The sequence below is a fragment of the Microcaecilia unicolor genome, chromosome 1, assembly GCF_901765095.1.
Source record: "Microcaecilia unicolor chromosome 1, aMicUni1.1, whole genome shotgun sequence".
NCBI classification, from domain to species: Eukaryota; Metazoa; Chordata; class Amphibia; order Gymnophiona; family Siphonopidae; genus Microcaecilia; species Microcaecilia unicolor.
The window spans coordinates 250,661,767-250,683,065 of NC_044031.1; the positions used below are offsets into that span (position 1 = coordinate 250,661,767).

The 21,299-nt window shown below is 44.7% G+C and overlaps 1 protein-coding gene across 7 annotated transcripts in view; it reads right to left on the reverse strand.

The window, feature by feature from the left end:
• LRRFIP2 (LRR binding FLII interacting protein 2) overlaps window positions 1-21,299 on the reverse strand; it is a 245,250-nt gene that overhangs the window by 79,928 nt on the left and 144,023 nt on the right. For all 7 annotated transcript variants that reach the window (XM_030205564.1, XM_030205571.1, XM_030205548.1 and 4 more), the window contains one exon: window positions 9,529-9,651. In XM_030205564.1, coding sequence (XP_030061424.1) covers window positions 9,529-9,651 — 123 coding nt within the window. The remainder of the gene's footprint in view (window positions 1-9,528; window positions 9,652-21,299) is intronic.

Genomic DNA, 21,299 nt, shown 5'->3' on the forward strand with positions numbered 1-21,299 from the left:
TCTCAATAAGGTAATCTAATACTGCACAAACTGATTAACAGCCAATCACAATCCTAAAGAGTTGTGTAAGGTGAGTTACTAACAGTGGAAAAGCGGGAAAACCCTCAGAAACCAAGGTATTTACCAAGGTCTGACCAACAGAACATTAGTATCTATATAAGATTTTTTGTCCGTGGTCTAGTCTCTTTCATAGGGTTTTCAGTCCCACTTCCTTGCAATCAAAAAACATGCCCATAATAGAGCCTTATGTTTTGAAAAAAACATTTCTGAGTATACAAACTTTAAACCAGCCAAAACTAAAGCATAAATTAACTTAGCTTATAGTATAGGAGGCTTAGTAACCCCACTTCAACTGCACATTGTTTTCTTCAATGGGGCCCAAAACATTTCACCCACTTGTGAGCTTCATCAGGGCCCACAAGGAAGCAGCAACAGCCCACTGCATATGCCTCCACAACCTATGTATGAACTGCAATCCCTACAGTAGGTACACAGAGATTGTGAGCCCTCCAGGAACAGGAAAAATACCTGCATGTAACTCTCCTTGAGCTACTTCTGAAAAGATCAATACCCCCATTATGATTAAACTGGTGGTTCCTGATGAAGCCCTGAAGTGGGTGAAACGTTTTGGGCCCTGTTGAAGAAAAAACGTGCAGTTGAAGTGGGGTTACTAACCAGCTTATAATCGAAAGTGATCGCCGGCCATCTTCCGACACAAATCGGGAGATGACCGGCGATTTCTTAAAAGCGGCGAAATCGGTATAATCGAAAGCAGCATTTTTGACAGCTTCTACGCTTTCCCGTCGCTTCGCCAGTGAAAGTTCAAGGGGGCGTGTCGGTAGATTAGCGAAGGCGGGACATGGGCGGGCATGGGCGTGGCTACCAGATAGCCGGCTTTCGCCGATAATGGAAAAAAAAAAAAGCAGCGTTAAGCAGTATTTCGCCGGGTTTACTTAGTCCTTTTATTTTCACGACCAAGCCTCAAAAAGGTGCCCCAACTGACCAGATGACCACTGGAGGGAATGGGGGATGACCTCCCCATACTCCCCCTGTGGTCACCAACCCCCTTCCATACTAAAAAAAACTAAAAACCTTTTTTGCCAGCCTGTATGCCAGCCTCAAATGCCGTACCCACCTCCATGACAGCAGAATGTGTTGTATCCTCCGACAGCCTTTCCCTGGTTGTGATGTGGCTCTGGGGTGAGTGTGACACCTTTTCTGTTAGGTGCCCTGCAGAGTCACATTAGCAATGCATTGTGGTGAGTGTAGGGTACTGGGCTCTACTCCCATGGTGCTTTTCCCCCCTGCTAACTGGGTCAGAGTGTGCCCTGTTTTGTTTCCTGTTGTAGTCCATGCGGTAGTGGCCATTTTTGTAAGCCAGTTTTAGTTCCCTTTCCTGTGTTACCCACGTTAGAGAACGTAGTTCTTACTTTGAATGGTGCTGAAAGAGGGCATTGTACACCATTGTGCCAGCTCTGACCTACTGCTAATCTTAGTACCAGGGGACTCTTTGCCAGTGGGGCACAACCTCTGATCTGCAGTTAACTGTGAGTAAACATGGTTATTTCAAGAAAGGACTTTTTCAGAGAGATTAGTCTTCAGGTGTGAACTGGTCTGCCAAAGTTATACAGCAGCAATAAGTCCTAGAAGCTGTATGCAAGTCCCTGGAGCAGTTTTAGTGGGTGCAGTACTTTTGTGGGTAGTGGGTTTGGGGGGAAGTAAGGGAGCTATGCACGTGGGAGCTTTTCTGAAGTCCACCGCAGTGACCCCTAGGGTGGCTGGTTGGTGTCCTGGCATGTCAGGGGGGCCAGTGCACTAAAAATGCTGGCTCCTCCCACGGCCAAATGCCTTGAATTTGGCCGGGGTTTGAGATGGCCGACATAACTTTCCATTATCGCTGAAAAACAAACCCGGCCATCTCAAACCCGGCGAACTCCACGGCATTTGGCCGGGCTAAACCATATTATCGACAAAAAAGATGGCCGGACATCTTTTTTGATAACACAGTTCCGGCCAGCTGTAGCACCGCCGCCAACATAGCCGGCGACGTTCGATTATGCCCCTCTAAGCCACCTAAACTATAAGCTAAGTTAATTTATGCTTACGTTTTGGCTGGTTTAAAGTTTGTATACTCAGAAATGTTTTTTCAAAACATAAGGCTCTATTATGGGCATGTTTTTTGATTGCAAGGAAGTAGGACTGAAAACCCTATGAAAGAGACTAGACCACGGACAAAAAATCTTATATAGACCTTGGTAATACCTTGGTTTCTGAGGGTTTTGCCGCTTTTCCACTGTTAGTTACTCACCTTACACAACTCTTTGGGATTGTGATTGGCTGTTAATCAGTTTGTGCAGTAGTTAAAATGAACCCTAGTAGCTCTAGCACCCGAATAGTCATCCATATGGACTCACGAGCACCATCCTCCAAGGTGCTCTTCACCAGCCAATCATCGAAATATGGGAACACATGGGCTCCCAGTCTGCGTAGTGATGCTGCAACTACCGCTAGACATTTGGTGAAGACCCTGGGAGCTGACGCAAGGCCAAAAGGCAACACATGTGGTACTGAAAATGATGTGTTTCCAGCTGAAATCGGAGATACTTCCGGTGGGCCGGAACTATCGAGATGTGAGTATACGCGTCCTTTAAGTCCAGACAGCATAGTCAATCGTTTTTCTGAATCATAGGGAGAAGAGTGTCCAGGGGAACCATCTTGAACTTTTCTCGGACTAGAAACTTGTTCAGGGCCCTTAGGTCTAGGATGGGACACATCCCTCCTGTCTTCTTCTGCACATGGAAGTACCTGGAACAGAATCCCTGCCCTTCTTCCCCTAGTGGAACGGGTTCGACCGCATGGGCCTTCAGAAGGGCGGAGAGTTCCTCTGCAAGTACCTGCCTGTGCTGAGAGCTGAATGACTGAGCTCTCGGTGGACAATCTGGAGGTCTGGAGAGCCAATTGACAGCGTATCCGAGACTGACTATTCGAAGAACCAACCGGTTGGAGATTATAAGAGGCCACTTCTGGTGAAAGAATTTTAGCCTCTCCCCGGGACAGACACTTTTCCTGCGACTATGCTCTGCTGGAGCCAGTCAAAAGCTCGTCCCTTGCTTTGACCAGGGAGCAGCAGGGGCCTTAGGCGCATACTGTTGACGTGAACGAGTGCGCTGCAGATGAGTAGGCTGACGAGCCGAAGGAGCGCAACTACACCTAGAATAGTAGAAGGGACCACTCTGAGATTGCCAAAAACCCTCCTAGATGAGGAGGTGGATGTAGAAGGCGCCCAGCGGAAGAGAGAAGAGATGGTATCAGTGTGTTTCTTGATTTGGTCAGCGACCTCCTCAACCTTCTCTCCAAAAAGGTTATCCCCCCAGAAAGGGACATCCGCCAACCTCTGCTGAACAGAATGTTCCAATTCAGAAATGCGCAGCCATGAGAGTCTGCATATTGCTATACTTTGAGCAGAGATCCTGGATGCCACATCGAAAGTGTTGTAAGTGCCTCTGGCCAAGAACTTTCAACACACCTTCTGCTGCTTGACCAACTGGCAAAAAGGCTCAACCTGATCTGGAGGAAGCGTATCAACCGAGTCTGACAGCTGTCTCACTGAGTTTTGCAAGTAAACACTCATGAAGAGCTGGTCAGACTGTATACAGGAGATCAGCATTGAAGCCTGGTATATCTTCCTCCCAAAAGAATCCAGGGTTTTAGCTTCTCCGCCTGGGGGCATCGGGGCATAGTCCCTAGTACTCCTGGCTCTTTTGAGAGTGGATTCCCACCACCAAGGAATCATGAGGCAACTGAGGATCCGATACTGGGTGTCAATCTTCCTGGGCATGAAAGAACCGACAGGGGATGCCCAGCTCCTGACGAGGACTTCCTTGAGTACCTCGTGAAGAGATGCAGTGAAGAGATGCAGTCACAACCTCCTTAGGAGATGTATAGGCCAGGATCTTGAGCATCTTACCCTAGTCTCATCCTCAGCCTCTAAAGGAAATGGAATGGCATCAGCCATTTCTTTGACAAAAGGAGGGAATGAAAGGCTCTCCAGCAGAGACCGTCTCCATTCAGGTGGTGGAGAGGGTTCAGAGGGAATCCTATAAGACTTATCTGAGGAAACGTATCTGAGATCTTCCTCCGACTCCCAGGAGCGCCCCTCCTCGGTGTTGGACAGTATCTCCCTATGGGATGACAGAGACCAAACCTGCCTTGATGCTGAGGAACCATGTCCTCGAGAGCAGCATTGAGAAATTGGCTACAGTCTCGACTTAGGTGAAGCTTCTTCCACCGACGTCGAGGGGGTATCAGCTTGGGTGGCAGTAGATACCAGGGCCACAAGTGGTACTGGCGTCAGAATCCGCACAGCAGGCTGAGGGCCATGTGGGGCCGAAGTGGAAGGTATGGCAGGCGCAAGCACCCCCCAATACTGATGGACATTGCTGCATAAAGCCATAAAGCAGCTCAGGGAGCAAGGCCCGGGCGCGCTCATTGACAAGCTGGGGTGCTGGTTGAGGTGCAGGTTGCAGAACCGATGGGATCGATACGGGAGCAGGATCTCAGCTGCTTGGAGACAGTCACAACAGCACCTTCTGCGTGGAGGGAGAGTGGTCCTCCTGGCGCCAATACTTCTCAAGTGACAAATCAGACACTTCTCTGGTACCAAATTCTTTGATGCCCCAGAGCTCCCGGCACCATGTTTCAAGGGTGACCGATGATGATGCTTCTTGGCCTTCGCCCAAAGCACATCACCCAGGCTCCTCAGTGCCAACGAAGATGATGTTGAATCCTCACATCGCCTCGGGGTTGGGTCCGATGATGGATGGTCCCGGGGGGCCTGCACAGCAGGAGGCCTTGAGACAAGTGGAGACCCACTCGATGTCTCGCTGCTCCCATTTTTTTTTGTTACATTTGTACCCCGCGCTTCCTCACTCATGGCAGGCTCTAAGGGTCTAAGGATCTCAAAGCAGCCATGCTTACTGATGCTCCTGATGCCACTGTAATGCTCGACGTCGATGCCAACATCGAGGAACCAGATTTGGCTCCAAAAATTTTCTTGTGTTGAGCCTCTCAGGAAACCTGGGTCCTCTTCTTCATGCGAAGACAGAGAACACAGCAGGGCTATGGTCGGGCCCAAGACAGTGCAGACACCAAGAATGGGTGTTCTTTCCGAGATCGTCCGATTGCACTGAGTACAGCACTTGAAACTACTGGGAGTCTTCATGGACAAGGACAGGAAAACCTCGTTGGCCAAATTAAATTAATCGATGGTGCCTAAATAGGAGCAAGGCACGGAGAAAAGAAGGGAAGAACCCGACCGGAGTCAAGGTCTAAAAAAACAGCCCTATGATGCAAAAACAAAGGAAACTTAAACCTGGGCAAAAAACAGCTAAGAAAATAAAGGATGGGTTTAAAGGAAGCAAATAAGAAAATCACAACAAAAATTGAGGGGGGGGGGTGGAAATCGCTGAAAGGCATGCAAAGCTCTTTTGAATCGGGCGAGTGAGGAGAGGTTAAAAAAAGCGCTCCTTCTCCTGATGTAGAAAAAAAGAGAACTGAGACCGCGTTCAGGTGATGGGAGGGAAGGCACATGCGCGGTGGAGCGAGGCTCACACTCCACAAAGCTCTACTTTTTTTTTTACTTTGGCCAAATGCCGAACCAGGCGACGTGGAATGACGTCACCCACTTGTAAGAATATTGAAGCCTGCTTGTCCTTGGAGATAATACATGTTCACACTCCTGCTAGTAGGGAGCACAAAGAGGAGGTTTTACTACATTTTCATCTGTATTTCCTCAATCTTGAAGCAGAGAAAGTATTTATACAGATTATTTCCCTTTGAAGATTGTACTCCAATTACAGTCACTTGTGTTTTAAATCATTCAGACTGTTGTTCACTTCTGATGCAGGAACTTAGCGCTGAAACACAGCACCATGTCGAGTCCGAACCTATCTTCTGAATTTCTACCATCTTTTGGAGATTTGTGTTATGTAGACCTATGGTCTTATTTTTATCATAATAAACTTTATGTTTTATCAGTTCTTACTCCAAGGTTCCAGTATTTATTTTTTATTGGTTCACCCCTACTTCCTTGTCTTTTGGCATTCCTTTCGTAGTGGACCTTTCTCCTTTTTTGTTTTCTTGTACTTATAACTCAGACATTATGTTAATGCTTTGTCAGTGGGACATTTCTGGAACTACAGTGACACTGAGGACATTTTTTTTTTTGGATCGGGGTCAATTTTAAGTTCAATACTAAGTTACTGAGCTTCAAATTTAATCAACTAGTAGTTAGAGCGCGCCAGATCAGGAGCTTCAGTAGAAATTTCTTTGGCATAGTAATATCCACCGTTGATGAGCTTCTAAGGTAGGCTAAGATACATAAGTATATAAGTAATGCCACACTGGGAAAAGACCAAGGGTCCATCGAGCCCAGCATCCTGTCCACGACAGCGGCCAATCCAGGCCAAGGGCACCTGGCAAGCTTCCCAAACGTACAAACATTCTATACATGTTATTCCTGGAATTGTGGATTTTTCCCAAGTCCATTTAGTAGTGATTTATGGACTTGTCCTTTAGGAAACGGTTTAACCCCTTTTTAAACTCTGCTAAGCTAACCGCCTTCACCACGTTCTCTGGCAACAAATTCCAGGGATTAATTATGTGTTGGGTGAAGAAAAATTTTCTCCGATTTGTTTTAAATTAACTACACTGTAGTTTCATCGCATGCCCCCTAGTCCTAGTATTTTTGGAAAGCGTGAACAGACGCTTCAAATCCACCTGTTCCAGTCCACTCATTATTTCCACTCACCTGTTCCACTCCACTCTATCATGTCTCCCCTCAGCCGTCTCTTCTCCAAGCTGAAAAGCCCTAGCCTCATTAGTCTTTCTTCATAGGGAATATGTCCCATCCCCGCTATCATTTTAGTCGCCCTTCACTGCACTTTTTCCAATTCTACTATATTTTTCTTGAGATGCGGCGACCAGAATTGAACACAATACTCAAGGTGCGGTCGCACCATGGAGTGATACAACGACATTATAACATCCTCACACCTGTTTTCCATACCTTTCCTAATAATACCCAACATTCTATTCGCTTTCTTAGCCGCAGCAGCACACTGAGCAGAAGGTTTCAGTGTGTTATCAACGACGACACCCAGATCCCTTTCTTGGTCCGTAACTCCTAACGTGGAACCTTGCATGATGTAGCTATAATTCGGGTTCTTTTTTCCCACATGCATCACCTTGCACTTGTTCACATTAAACGTCATCTGCCATTTAGCCGTCCTCCCAGTCTCGTAAGGTCCTTCTGTAATTTTTCACAATCCTGTCACGAGTTAACGACTTTGAATAACTTTGTGTCATCAGCAAATTTAATTACCTCGCTAGTTACTCCAATCTCTAAATCATTTATAAGTATATTAAAAAGCAGCGGTCCTAGCACAGACCCCTGAGGAACCCCACTAACTACCCTTCTCCATTATGAATACTGCCCATTTAACCCCACTCTCTGTTTCCTATCCTTCAACCAGTTTTTAATCCATAATAGGACATTTCCTCCTATCCCATGACCCTCCAATTTCCTCTGTAGCCTTTCATGAGGTACCTTGTCAAACGGCTTTTGAAAATCCAGATACACAATATCAACCGGCTCCCCTTTGTCCACATGTTTGTTTACTCCTTCAAAGAATTGAAGTAAATTGGTGAGGCAAGATTTCCCCACACAAAAGCCGTGCTGACTTGGTTTCAGTAATCCATGTCCTTGGATGTGCTCTGTAATTTTGTTTTTGATAATGGCCTCTACCATTTCCCCCAGCACCGACGTCAGACTCACCGGTCTATAATTTCTCGGATCTCCCCTGGAACCTTTTTTAAAAATCGGCATTACATTGGCCACCCTCCAATCTTCCGGTACCACGCTCGATTTTAAGGATAAACTGCATATCACCAACAGTAGCTCCGCAAGCTCATTTTTCAGTTCTATCAGTACTCTAAGATGAATACCATCCGGTCCAGGAGATTTGCTACTCTTCAATTTGCTGAATTGCCCCATTACGTCCTCCAGGTTTACTGTGAGGTCAGTAAGTTTCTCCGACTCGTCCGCTTGAAATACCATTTCCGACACCAGTATCCCACCCAAATCTTAATCGGTGAAGACCGAAGCAAAGAATTCATTCAATCTCTCCGCTACGTCTTTATGTTCCTTGATCGCCCCTTTTACCCCTCGGTCATCCAGCGGCCCAACCGATTCTTTTGCCGGCTTCCTGCTTTTAATATACCGAAAAAAAGTTTTGCTATGTTTTTTTGCCGCTAATGCTATCTTTTTTTCGTAATCCCTCTTGGCCTTCTTTATCTGCGCCTTGCATTTGCTTTGACACTCCTTATGCTGCTTCTTGTTATTTACAGACAGTTCCTTTTCTTCCATTTTCTGAAGGCGTTTCTTTTATTCCTAATAGCTTCCGTCACCTCACTTTTCAACCACGCCGGCTGGTAAGGCGGGGGAGAGTATAATTTAATACACAGTTTCTGGGACTACCCATAGGTCCAAAGTTTTTGGGGCAAATATGGTTAAGGGCTACAACTTCCCCTCTCTGTTCCACTCTGTTTGGAAAGTTCTTGGAATAGGGTGGTGTATCAGTATCTTTTTTTACATGATTACACAATAAAGCTTTCATAGTGCCAAAGAAAGCTAAAGGACCACTCCATGCTTCAGACCCTTCCCTTAATCACATCTGCTATGGGTTTATTTGATATGTTGGGATTTTTCTCTCTTTTTTTTTAATCTGTTATTGATTTGGGTTTTTAAATGTTTACTAATTACCATTGCAATATATATTCGTAATGTTTTAATATGTCTTGTATACAAGTTTCCTACAGAAACACATGACCCTAAACAAACTTGAGCACCCCAGAAACACTATTTGTTTGATTGAATGAGTGGCCTCTATCATCCAATGGAAGAATTATATGCATAAGTTAATGGAGATGGAAAGGCTGACTGAAAAGACAATGGGGGAATAGCAATGGACATTTTTCTTGATCTTTAGCTTCTATATGTTCTCTCTCTCCCCATGAAAGCACACAGTATCATTTTGAACACTTGGTATGACGGTGGAAGTGATGGGTCCTAACCAGGTAAAATCAAGGACCCTTACAGGAGTATAGGGCTATGACTCAGTAGTACTCCTGGAACTGTGTGTGTGTGTGGGAGGGGGGGGAGGGTGTTCAAATAAGTGCCATTTGTAGCACTGATTCTTATGATTGTATTCATAAATATGACTGAGCAAAAATTAATTTAAAATACAGAAAATTGTACACTAATGTGGATAGCTGAGAACTGAAGCAACAGTACCAATTCAAAGAACATTCGGAAAGTAATAAATTTCAAGTCACCATAGACTTGAGCCACATTTCAACTAGTACATTGAGCTCTGCAAATCTGTGGCAATACTATGAGCCATCAGGTCCCTTCAATGTGAAAATGAAATATTCAGTTACGCTACTCTGTTCAGAGGTAATAAAACTTACCCGTAATTCACTTAATGAAGCATCTGGGTCCAACAGACTACTTGTATCCCCACTCCCTCGTCGTGAGGAGCCGCCACTAAGAGGAGTTCCAGGTAATCCTGATATGGCATTTCGAGAAGATGGCTTTAAATTAAAAAAAAACAAACAAACATTAAATATATAAATAAATATTATACATTATATAATTTTCTAGAAAACTGTGCTTAAGAAGAAAAATACTGAACATTCATCTTGGGAGAAGTGGTTTCTTCTGAAGACCAGAAAACAACAGCAGCAGCGGAGTCGCAGGCAAATAAAGTGAACTAATTAGATGGATCTTATGTAGGGTTACCATATGGCTCCAAAAAAAGGAGGACAGATTGAGGCAGTCTGGGTTTTATTTCCATTGTTTTCAATGGAAGCAAAACTCGGACTGGATCAATATGTCCTCCTTTTTCTGGAGCCATATGGTAACCCTGATCTTATGGCCTTTAAAGTCTGCTCATATTCTGCTTCTATTTAAGCATCATGAATTCTCTGTTCCCACCTGCTTGCCAAGAGAAACAATAAACCATAATTTGAACTACTGTAGAAGGTACTTGCAAATGTGCTAAACTTTACTATTACCAGATATATTTTGTCTATACTCAAAATGTCAATTTGTTGTTTAGCCATTCATTAATTTCAATATAATATATTTTCAGAGATTAATAATGAAGTAGGAGAAGAATGAAAGGTGAACTTATTCGACTTAGTATTTGGAATTAATAAATGTTTGTTCATTCATTCATTCAGATACATTTGATAGACTGCTCTTTAAAAAAGTGGTGAAGCCAGTTCTAATATTTTGGGTGGGCCCAAAATTAACTTGGAAGCCCCCCTCCACCATGGTAGATATATAAAATATAAGTACATAAGAATTGACATACTGGGACAGACCGAAGGTCCATCAAGCCAAGCATCCTGTTTCCAACAGTGGCCAATCCAGGTCACAAGTACCTGGCAAGATCCCAAAACAGTACAATACATTTTACGCTGCTTATTCTAGAAATAAGCAGTGGATTTTCCCTAAGTCCATTTTAACAATGGTCTATTGTTTCATTAAGGAAACCATCCAAACCTTTTTTAAACCCTGCTAAGCTAACTGCTTTTATTACATTCTCTGGCAACAAATTCCAGAGTTTAATTTCACGTTGACTGAAGAAATATTTTCTCTGATTTGTTTTAAATTTATTATTTTGTAGCTTCATTGTGTGACCCCTAGTCCTAGTATTTTTGAAAAGAGTAAACAAGCAATTCACGTATACCTGTTCCACTCCACTCATTATTTTATAGACCTCTATCATATCTCCCCTCAGTCGTCTTTTCTCCAAGCTGAAGAGCCCTAACCGCTTTAGCCTTTCCTCATATTTGCAAGATATGATTAACATAAGGATTGGAGCTAGGGTTCAGCCCCCTCTGTGTCTGGGAGGACCACAGTAACTCAGCTAGAAGCCCACCTTCAGTGAAAGATTGATCAATCTGCACATATGGTTTCAAGGGTGCTTCTGCTCTCCAGTCCCACACATCTCAGCTGTGCTGCCATGAAATACCTAGTCCTCCTAGTAATCTATGAGTAAGTAGTACATCCCTGGCTATGCGCAGTCTCCGTCCCCCTCCTATAAATCGCAGAATCATAGTTTGCCATCTCCTAAGTATTGGCTGGGAGATCGGGATTGGCAGTGCCTGAAATAAATATAAAAGCCTAGGAAGAATATTCATTTTCACTATAGCCACCCACCCCAGTAAGGATGTGCCCACCTCTTCAGATCCCCCTTGATGTTGTTGACCAAGGAGATGTAATTTAAAGCAAAAAGCTGAGACATATAAGTTGGATCACCCTCTTAATATTGTCTGCGATTTGCCAGCCAGGGATAAAGCCCACCTGGTCAGGGTTGATCAATCCAGGCATCTGGGGAGCTAGCCGATTGGCCAACAACTTCGCTAGTATTAAGTCTACATTGATTAACGAAATGGGGCGATAAGAGCCACAGCAGGTAGGGTCCCTTCCCGGTTTGCAGAGCACTGTAATACCAGCTGTATTCATTGCAGATGGTAGGTGAGGGGCCTAAGCCAGGGAGTTAAACACTCTCGTCAGGATTGCCACTAATTGGTACTGATAAAATGTGTTGGTGTACCTGTCTAGCCCTGGAGATTTACCCTATGGGAGTGTCTTAATAGTATCAAGTATCTCCTGCCCAGTGATCGGTGAGTCCAATTGTGCCTGAATCTCCTCTGCCAAGTTGGGCATCTGGATATCCTTAAGATAGTCTTCTATTTTAAGGGAAGTGATAGACAGCATATAACTGTGAATAGAATTCCTCAAACCGAGTCTGTTTATCTTTCCCCCTGATCAGCGCCTCCCCGCTCGCTTCCCTGATTTTCATGATACTCAGATTTTTCTGTTGGGTCCTGAGCTTCCTTGCTAGTATTTTCCCCTGCTTTGTTCCCATGCTCATAATGAGACTGTTGTAACTGATTAAGGTGAAACTATATCTGCTCAAGCTGCAAATGGTTTAACTGATCCCTGACTGCCGTAATTTCCTTCCTAAGTGTGGGCAATGGCCTGGATAATCGGCTTTTAGGGATGCTAATGTGGCATGTAGGACTTGTTCACGTGCCCGTCGCTCTTTCTTTTTCCTGGCACCTCATTTTATGAACAGGCCTCAGAGAACAGCCTTCAACTGTCCCATAGTGTAATCTCGAGCACTTCTCCGTTATCATTATTTTACATAAAGTGGTGTATTGCCTGATTAATGTCCTCTTTCACTCTAGGGTCGGTTAACAAGGATTCCTGTAGTTTCCAGAATTTAAGGCCTCCAATACCTGAGTTGCAAAGAACTGAGCACAAGCACGTCCCATGATCTGACCAAGTGATATTCTCAATGAGTGCCTTTTCTACTCTATTCATCCAAAACTCATCCCCCCCCCCCCCCTAATAAAAGATCAATTCTAGAATAACCAGTGCTTTTTTTGTAGAAAAAAAGGTGCCGGTACTCATTATGGGCGGGGTCACCACATATGGCTCCACACTTGTTATAGCCACACCCACATTAGCCACACCCCTTATACCAGCCATGGCACATATAAACAGACATCATTGAAAATATTATACTAGTATAGAAGAAAAAAATAACGTGATTTTTTTCATTATAAATAATTTCTATAAACCGTTATAGATCCAGTATACCCAGTGCAAAGTAAGACAGCAGATGTAAATTCTCAAATTGGACATATTCCAAACACTAAAATGAAAATAAAATGATTTTTTCTACCTTTGTTGTCCTCCTTTCTTCTTCATTTCTTGCCCTACATCCATAGGTAAAAGCTGGGTCCTCCTCCGTGGAATTGACTGGAGGAGGTATAACATGGATCTAGCTTTTGCCTATTTTGTCCATCCATGTGCAGTTTTTCTCCTCTCTTCTCTTTCCTTCATATCCATCCATGTGCAGTTTTTCTCCTCTCTTCTCTTTCCTTCATATCCATCCATGTGCATCTTCTTCTTTTTTTTCTTTCCTCCCCTCCATCCATGTCCGGCATTTCTCCTCTCTCTTCCCTCCCCTGTATCCATATAAAGCAATAATTCTCTCTCCCCTCTCCAAGTCCAGCATTTCTCCTCTCTCCATGCCAACTCCTCCATCCATCCATGTCCAGCAATTCTCCTCTCTCCCCTGCCCTCCCCTCCATGTGCATCTCCTTCCTGTCTTCCCTCCCCATCCATCCATGTCCAGCATTGTCTCCTCTCTCCCCTGCCCACCCTTCCCATGTCCAGCGATTCTCCTCTATCCCGTCCTCCCCTCTCATCCATGTCCAACGATTCCCCTCTCTCCCCTTCCATCCATGTCCAGCGAATCTCTCTTCGTTGCCCACCCCTCTCATCCATGTCCAGCAATTCTCCTCTGCCCCCTGTCCTCCTCTGCCATCCATGTCCAATGATTCTCCTGTCTCCCCTGCCCTTCCCTCCCATTCATGTCCAGCGATTCTCCTCTTTCACCTGCCCTCCCCTCCATGTCCAGCTATTCTCCTCTCTCCCCTGCCCTCCCCTCCCCTCCATGTCCAGCGATTCTCCTCTCTCCCCTTCCCTCCCCTCCATGTCCAGCGATTCTCCTCTCTCCCCTTCCCTCCATGTCCAGCGATTCTCCTCTCTCCCCTGCCCTCCCCTCCATGTCCAACAATTCTCTCTTCCCTGCCCTCCCCTCCCATCCATGTCCAGCATGTCTCCTCTCTCCCCTGCCCTCCTCTCCCATCCATGTCCAGCATGTCTCCTCTCTCCCCTGCCCTTCCCTCTCATCCATGTCCAATGATTCTCCTCTGCCCCCTGTCCTCCCGCCATCCATGCCCATTGATTCTCCTCTGCCCCCCCCCTCCCATCCATGTCCAGCAATTCTCTCCCTGCCCTCCCATCCATGTCCAGCATGTCTCCTCTCTCCCCTGCCCTCCCCTCTCATCCATGTCCAGCGATTCTCCTCTCTCCCCTGCCCTCCCCTCCCATCCATGTCCAGCGATGTTCCTCTCTCACCTGTCCTCACCTCCTATCCATGTCCAGCAATTCTCTCTTCCCTGCCTTCCCCTCAAATCCATGTCCAGCGATTCTTTCAAACTCCAGCCCCCCCAACTTTCCATTCGTGCACCCGTGCTCCCTGCTTTGAAATCGTTTGTTTAGTGCCTCCTCGTCACTTCCCTTCCCTCTCAGCGCGTCCCGCCTTCCTCTGATGTAATTTCCTTTCCGTGAGGGCAGGACGCACTGAGAGGGAAGGGAAGCAACGAGGAGGCAAGCCTGCCTGCCAGTGCCTGCCTGCTGCTTTTATTGCTGGTTCGCTGCGACTTCAGGTAAACAAACGATTTCAAAGCAGGGAACACAGGTGCACGAATGGAAGGGTGCGGGCACGTGAGCTGGACCTCAAAAAAAGGTGTCGGTACGCTGTACCAGTGCGTACCGGTACAAAAAATGCACTGAGAATAACTGTCATGGACTACAGAATAGAAATTAGATTCCTTGGTGGTGGGGTTACTGGCTCTCCATGTATCTACCAGGTGAAGCTCCTTAACCAATCTAGGAAAGGCTCTGGTGGGTTGTGTCTTAAGAGTCTTGCGTGGAGGGATGACGATCCAAATCAGGGTTAGGTACAAAATTAAAATCTCCTCCCATAAGAATATGACCAGTGGTTTCAGCTCAGATAATGCCTGCTCGTTTTTCCCAGAAAAGTAGTAGTAGTAGTGAGCCACTAGGCCCATATATATTTTAATGAACACTGCTACTCCTTGTAATGTCCCATTAATAAGTAGAAATCTGCCCTCATCATCTCGGTGAATCATGTCCACCTGAAATCCTATAGTACAGAGTACTAAAATAGCAACCTCCCTCTTTTTCATCCCCCCTCCTTTGTAGCTGCAGTAAACCTGCGAGTAATCTCTGTGTTTAAGCAAATGTTCTCCTCGATGTGTAAAGTGGATTTCTTGAACCAATAAGTACCTTTTCCCTAGTCATGAGTAAGCATGCAAAATAAGATAGCATACATCCGATCCAAGATGGCCGCTTGAGATGTTAACTGCACCAGACGTGCTCGTTTGCCCGGAATACGGCAGGAGAGAAGGAACTGATTTCACATTATGGGAAAGCGGAGAGGGAAAACCTGAGAGACTCCCTCTACCTCGAGTGGGACCCACCTTTTGACCCAGCCGAATCTGGAGCAATTCGGGCTGCTTCTGGGTCCAAATCGTGTCTCTTCCCCTGCTATCGAGGCCGGCGCTAGTGGGATGGCCAGCAGTGATGACAGAGTCTCGTTTAGCCCCGTCGAGTGCGCGGCGCCCCCGCAGCCAAGTGGTTTGGAAGGCAAGGCGAGATCTGCTTTGCTCTCTCCGGAGGGGGAAGGGCAAACCCAGCGAGGGAACTTGCTAGCGCCGTTGGAAGGCTCAGGAACGACCGCGGTGGAAGAAGGTGCCGTGAGTACCCTTAGCAAGATTATTAACGCCCCCCCTTTGGCTTTAGAAGCGGGTATAATCCCAAAACCTCCCGTGGTGACACTGGAAGCACTCTGGGACTTAAATGCCACTATGCATGCCTCTTTACAACAACAAATTTTGAAAAACTTGTCTGATATAAAGATTTTATCAAGCGCAATCCTCCAGCAGGCTCAAACAATCACTAACAATGTTTCCCAAGTGGAGAAAATTGGACAAAAAGTACAATCTTTGGAGGTCTTTAGTCGCTCTATGATTAATGACAGGGGTTATATGGCACGGCATTTGGAATACTTAGAGAATAAATCAAGAAGACTGAATTTAAGATTTACTAACTTTCCTAGATCTCCTCTGATCTCCTCCATTGATATGGTAAAAAAGATATTTGACTGAGATTTGAGTGAATCACTACCCCCTATTGTGTGGGCCCAATATTTGCCAAATAAAAATCGTGTGGAGAATTCTTCTTCTCAACACAATGGAGGGGATGGTATGAACTTGACATCATTTCTAGAATCCTCGTTGGAGGTAGTAACTCAAAGATCAACATTACTGGTTGTTTTTGCACTAGAAATGGACCGGGACGCGGTTTTGAGACTTTCATTTAGGCATTTACAAACAACTTTTTTTTGGATCAAAAGTAAGAATATACTCAGACCTGGTGAGAGAAACTCAGAAAAGGCGAGGTGCCTTTTTGGCACTATGCCAGAGAACTCTCGCCATAGGAGCTGACTATATTCTAAAATTTCCCTGTACATGTAGAATTGTGTATCAAACAAAAATGTTTCAGTTTTTTGATCCAAAACAGTTGATAGATTTTTTGGTTTCTAAAGAGGATGTTAATGTGACAATTGAAGTACCAGACAACACTGCTAGATAGGCTAAGAGGCGAGACACTTTCTGATAGCAGTAACAATAGTGTGACATTTAATTACTTGTAAAAATTTTATTTTTACTTTCTTTTTCCTAATCTTGGATCATTTTACCTTAAATGTTTATTGGTCGATAGACTGAAGAATTGATTTGATTATATAATGATATTGGAGTGTTATTATTTCTTGTATTTCTGATACTCTTGTTGAGTCTGTTATATTAAAACTGATAAATAAATTAAATAAAAAAAAATAATAATAAAAAAAAGATAGCATACATCCAACATCCCCTTATCCATCTTTCTCCCTGGAGCCACATTACTCCCCACCTATTTCCCCTTGGAACCCCCCTTCCCCCTATAGTAACCCCCGCCCCCTCATTCTCCATACCTCCCCCCTGCATAGGCACCGAGATAAGAGGCAATGTATGATGGTGGCGCCCGTCAGCCCCAGGATGCCCCCTGTCCTCCAAATGGGTTCTGAAGTCTTAGCTTTTGAAAACACAACAAAGTATAGAACTCCAAGTGGAATTCTCCGGTAATCTCCCCCCTCCCCCATGCTCTCAGGTCTCAAAGTCATAGAAAACAGTATCGTTGTACCCGTTTCCTGTTAACTCTGCGCCCCAAAAGTCAGGTTAAACCAGCCCTTTCAGGCGATGGCCCCGTCCTCGGCCCCGTCTTCTGTGGTGTGGAGGTTCCTTTGCGTTGTTGTGTAAGGTGCACCAATTTACCCCATCTGGTGTCTGCTCGCCTCTGCTCTGGCCCAGTTGGTGATGACTGAGCCTGTGTGGGAAAATTCTCCACTTTCAATTGGCATAGGAACATCCAAGCAGATTCTGGGGATTGCGCTTTTTTGGCGGTCTCATTCACTGTAAATATCAGATTGAGCGGAAAGCCCCACTTGTATCTTAGGTTAGACTCTCTCAAGAACTTTGTAACTCCAGCAAATTCTCTCTGCTTCTGTAGAGTCATAGCAGATTTATCCTGGAAAATCTGTATGTTGAGCACTTTCCATTGCAAGGGTTGATGCATTCTGGTCAATCCATAAGAGAATAGTCCGCAAAGCATACCACTATATCCTGTGGCAGATTGTCTCTTTTTGGACCCAAGGTTCTGTGGGCCATGTCGATCTGGATTTTGAGTTCTCCAGAATTTTCTGGCATTGCTCCGTGTAATAGGTGAGAGACTACTTCTTGAATCACCGCTTTACAATCATCAAAAGCTGCTTCTTCTGGTATCCTGCAAAATCTCAGGTTGCACCTGCGGGATCTATTCTCTAGGTCTTCAACTCTCTCCCATAGAGCTCTAGTGTCTGTGCTTTGGGTATCTTGAAAAGCTTGTAAGTCCTCCACATGTTCCTCACATTGCACCATGCGCTTTTCAAGTTCTGTTTGCTTAGTAGTGAGTACTCCAATGTCCTTTTTGATGTCAGCAACAGCCTCTTAAATCGTGCCGAACTAATTGAATGTCCGTTCTAACATCTTTCAGCCATTGCTGTAACTCACGGCTGCTAACTGCTCCGAGAGGCACTTTGGACTCGCCTTCTTGGTTCCCGCACTTGCTCCTGAACGAGCTCCCACTGCGGGAATGCCGTTTTCGCCAAATCTGACTTCCTTTTGGCCACCATTCATTACAGTTGTCCCTGGAGTGCAGCTTATTGCTCTTTGAGTGAGTTCAAGAGGAGATAAAGCTAATTTCAGCGGCAGTCCTCTCGGAGCTTTAGCCTCAAGCTGTCATTCCTATCATTGACGTCACTTCCTCCAGTTCAATAAATTCTGAGGTTTCATTAATTAAAATCTCAACTGTTTTGTGAGCTTGGTGCACTGGAGCTCCATCCTTTTGAAAAGAAATGGCCTGAATATTTGCCAGAAAGTTCTGCTGCAGTAGGATGTTTTGGTGTTATTTGCAAAAATGTTATATAAATGTTTCTTGGACCTATATCATTCTAGGGACATAATTTACAGAAGAGCTAGTAAAGGACTGGCTCCTAAATGTTAATCTGGTCGTGAGCCCTTGAGCCCTATGCACAACTCCAGCCACCAAGCCCCGCACACACAGGACAAACAACTAGCACCACCAGAAAATGGGAGATAGAGCATTCAGATAGGCCTCACGGCCGATCGGGAACCCACTTGTTGAGTCCAAGCGTGCGGGCCGAACGGGAACTCACTCGTACACTGGGAAGGGAGAAAGAACAACGGAGGGTCCCCCAAGGGACTGGAGCACAAGCAGCGCACACAGTGCAGGCAAGAGACACAAGGGAAAGGGCGAGAGACAGAAGCTTCTAAAGGAACACACAAGGCTGTGCCAGAGGGCAGACAAGGATACAGGAAGCCCTACAAGGGAACACTCTAGGCTGTACCATACAGCACACAAAGGTAAAGGGAAACCACCTATAAGGAAACACAAAGCTGGCCCCACAACACACAAGGATAAAGGGAACTGCTTATAGGAACATACAAGGCTGTGCCACACAGCACTCAAGGTAAAGGGAATCCACACACAAGAATTAACAAGGCTGACCCCACAACACACAAGGATAAAGGGAACTGCTATAGAAATATACAAGACTGTGCCATACAGCACTCAAGGTAAAGGGAGAAGAGTAAGCAAACAGAGAAAGTTGCCTGAACATACACAGATCAGATAAGGAGCATTGCTCATCGGAATCAGGAGACAGACTCAGCAAACAAAGGGAAAACAGGCTAAGGGAAAGGCTACTCCTGAAACACCGAACTGCAGGAAGCAGGGCTACACGGCAGACAAAGATGAGGCAAACAAAGGAAAACTTAAACAAACAGGAGCAAATACAAGGACAAGGAGGCTGCCAAACAGAGGCAGAAGGGACAGAGCCTAAGCTTAGCACAAAAAAAAGGAACACAGAGAGAAAGGGAACTAAATCAAACAAACAAGACCGATACAAGGCACAAGCTTACCACAGACAGCACAAAATCAGAGAAGCAGGGAACAGACCAGGTGTAGTGGAGTGAGGCAATCAAGCTCATGCTGGGAATAACCAGCACACACATACACACAGAAACAACGAGGTGAGAAGCAAAACTCCAATGTATACACAAAGTGCCCTAGCACAAGCAGGCTTCATCTGAGCAATCAACGTTAAAGCAAAGATTGTAGGGAAAGGTAAGGTTAAGTAGATCTTGGCTTCTGACGTCTGCAGCTACAGATGTCAGCTCAAATCCTGACAGGCCAATGAGAGGCGAGTTCCAGCCATTCCCCTGCCTGTTAGCAGAGCGGGTTCCAGCCATTCCCCTGCCTGTTTAGCAGAATCATAACACTAAATTATGGTTAACACTTCATCAAGAGAAGGCCAACTCCCAGTTCACCTAAAGAAAACAAAAAGAGAAGAGAATGGGGAGTAGGGAGGGAATGGGAAATAGTTTTTTTTTTTTTTTGTAACTAGCCCACTGACTTATGTGTCAGCTTATTAGATCACCGTGAAGGAACAACTCGAGTAATCATGTCTATTAAACTTATGGATGTTATTGATAATGATGTTTATGTACTTACAGTTTAGTTAATAAATAAATAAATAGAATTTTAAAAAACAGAAAACAAAAATCCACTATTAAAAAATACATAGCTCTCCATGAACTTGTGCTGCTGTATTAGTTATAATCCAGTTTCCAATCTTGCTAATCCTTATTCTGGGTTTACAGTGGCCTCCAGCACCAAAACCATGTTGATGAATTTAGCAAATGAGATAAGATATTGTGAGCACTGGTAGAGGGGTATTGCTGGTTCTTTTAGATCTCTGCAAATCTTTATAAAAAGGTCCTGCTTAAGTGGTGTTTGGATATAGGTCTAAAAGGCACCACTCTTCAGTGACTGAAATTGTTTCTAATCAGACTATTTCAGAGAGCAAGCTGGTAAGAATGCTTCTGTCCCCCCCACAATGGTATGGGAATTCCTCAAGGTTCTATATCCATTCCACATTATACTGAGAACATAATCAGCTAAGATCATAGTGGACCAATGGTTTATGTAAAGCCTTAGCCTCCCTCAGACAGGAAGACTCTTCAAAGTAAATAGTGGAATACTGATTATGCCTATCTAAGCTCTATTCAAAAGCTTGCTTCAGGTTTTGGATGGAGAGCTGTTTGGGATGAGAGGTTTCTACTGTTGATAATATAAATACCCCACCAACCCAACATAAAAGTCTGAATATCTGCAACACAACGAAACCAAAGCTCGTAATGGACATAACTTAACTCTTCCTCTCTAAGATCTCCTAATGTATCTGTCACACATGAACCTTATTCTACCACATCACCTTGTATTTGTTCATACCGGATTTGGCGAACGCTGATACTGTACTATGTAAGCCACATTGAGCCTGCAAATAGGTGGGAAAATGTGGGATACATATGTAACAAATAAATAAATAAGGATATGGAGAACAACACCTCTTTGGTGTAAGATTTCAAATTCCCTGTCACCACTGTACATCAAAAAGGAAAGGCACAGAAGGAATAGTAACCAAACCCTACAGAGAAAAAGTTTTAAAAGCACCTCATACTTGCAGGGAAACTCCTACCCACCAACCTTAACTCATTCTCAGCTGTCTGTAGGCATTAGAGTTCCAGATAATGAGAGGGAGGAGTTTGAGTTCCCTTGGGACAAAATAAATTACACTTTTTGCCCTAAGGAAAGGGGGGGAGGGGAACCAAAAGGAAGTTATACCAGGAAGTTCTTCCTAGCAGCCTGTTCTCTATGGTCTGGCTGCCAGGTGTTCAAGAGACATACGCCAATGGAATGAATTCTATGGATTTGAACTAAGGATTTATTTTGGGTTTGTTTTTTTTTTAACTATCTGTAACTTATGCTCTTCAAGTATACCTAAGGCAGAGGGATCTGGCAAGAGGACTAGAGCTTTATTTTATTGTTATTTTTTTTTTAAGTC